General features: G+C 34.6%; 1 protein-coding gene across 1 annotated transcript; it reads right to left on the reverse strand.

Annotated features, from left to right (window-relative positions):
* Positions 1-354: 354 nt before the first annotated feature.
* LOC127684287 (olfactory receptor 141) lies at positions 355-1,302 on the reverse strand. Its single transcript, XM_052181241.1, has one exon. It carries the CDS (start codon positions 1,300-1,302, stop codon positions 355-357), a length of 948 nt encoding a protein of 315 aa, XP_052037201.1.
* Positions 1,303-1,691: the final 389 nt, after the last annotated feature.

Below are 1,691 nucleotides of genomic sequence, written 5' to 3' on the forward strand. Positions count from 1 at the left end.
CTAATATCATAGTACTTCTATGCTGAAATGAGTGGTGGAGACAGGAGAATTACCTTGAATATTATAGGTCAGCTAACCAGCAACAAATGACAATGATTTTATGTTTGAAAGAATTAAAAACTAGTAAAAAAATATAGTATAAAATATATGAAAACTTCTTTTTAAGAACTTATGGTATTAAATGTGTAGCCCAGGCTGGCCTCGAACTCGTGATCCTCTTCTTCTGCCTCCTTCAGCAAATTCTATTGGCATATGCCACCACTACATTTACATTTGAAATGTAAATAAAGAATATATCTAATAGAAAAACAAGTAAAAAAAGAACATATGGTATAAGAAACACATAAAAGCCATTTAATTTTTTAATTCAATGTTCAATATGAATTTTTTTCTCAAAATTCTTTTCATTGCCTCTTTTACATCTTTGTTTCTCAGACTATAGATGATGGGGTTGAGCATGGGAATCCCAATGGTATAAAATGTAGATACTATCATGTCATGCTCCAGGGAATAGTTGGAACTAGGTCTTACATACATGAAGAGGATTGTGCCATAATAAATGGACACAGCAGTGAGGTGAGCTCCACATGTAGAAAAGACTTTTCTTCTTCCCTCAGCTGAATTCATCTTCAGGATTGACAACAGGATAAAAGCATAGGAGACTAGAACAATCAGGATGGTGACTAGCTCAATGAAACTCACAAAGAAGAAGAGCAAGAGCTCATTTATATAAGTTTCAGAGCAGGAAATAGCGAGTAGAGGAGGTATATCACAGAATATATGTTTGATTTCATTGGACCGACAGAAAGACAGGCTGAAAGTGGCCACTGTGTGGATAATAGCATGTAGAAGGCCACCAGCATAGGACGCAATGATAAGTGGCACATAAACTTTAGGAGACATGCTCACTGCATAGAGAAGTGGGTTCTGAATGGCTACATATCGATCATATGCCATTGCTGCCAAAAGAAAGCATTCTGTGGTTCCAAATGTAACAGCAAGAAACATCTGTGTCGCACAGCCATAAAATGAAATGGTTTTGCTTTTAGACATAAAACCTACTAACATATTTGGGGTGATATCTGAAGAATAGCATGCATCTACAGAAGATAACACACTAAGGAAATAGTACATAGGGTTGTGGAGTTGGGGATCTCCAACAACTAAAATAATAAGTCCTACATTTCCTATAAGAGTAAAAAGGTAAATTGCTAAGAAGAGGAAAAATAGAATGAGCTGAATTTCATTCTTGTCTGTAAGTCCCTTGAGAACAAATGAAGTAGCTTCTGTGATGTTCTTCATGTTGAAATTTCATGCAAAGGTGTTGAAGATACTCATGCTATGGCCCATAGTACTATGATAACAATAGATAGTATGTAAGTCAGTAAACATACAGTAATTGATTTACACCAATCAATGGTATAGGAGAAAAGAACTGTACCATATATGTACATAGTGTAATCATAAATGTCACTTAAATACAATGAAAGACAGATACTGCTGTTTAATATTGTAGAGATGGATATACACTACTTAAACTGTTCTATTTGTCCAATGCAATCAACATCAAAATTTCAATGGAATTCTTCACAGAACAATTATTATAATAAATCAGTACTGAATTGGATGGAGAACAAAGGGATCTCTCTGAACAACACAAAATGCTCTTCCAGAAAATAATTGTAAAGCTA

This window comes from Apodemus sylvaticus, chromosome 5 (assembly GCF_947179515.1).
Source record: "Apodemus sylvaticus chromosome 5, mApoSyl1.1, whole genome shotgun sequence".
Taxonomy (NCBI): domain Eukaryota; kingdom Metazoa; phylum Chordata; class Mammalia; order Rodentia; family Muridae; genus Apodemus; species Apodemus sylvaticus.

Coding starts and splice junctions, on each gene's coding strand:
- LOC127684287 (XM_052181241.1), bottom strand. CDS start 1,302: ATGAAGAACATCACAGAAGCTACTTCATTTGTTCTCAAGGGACTTACA.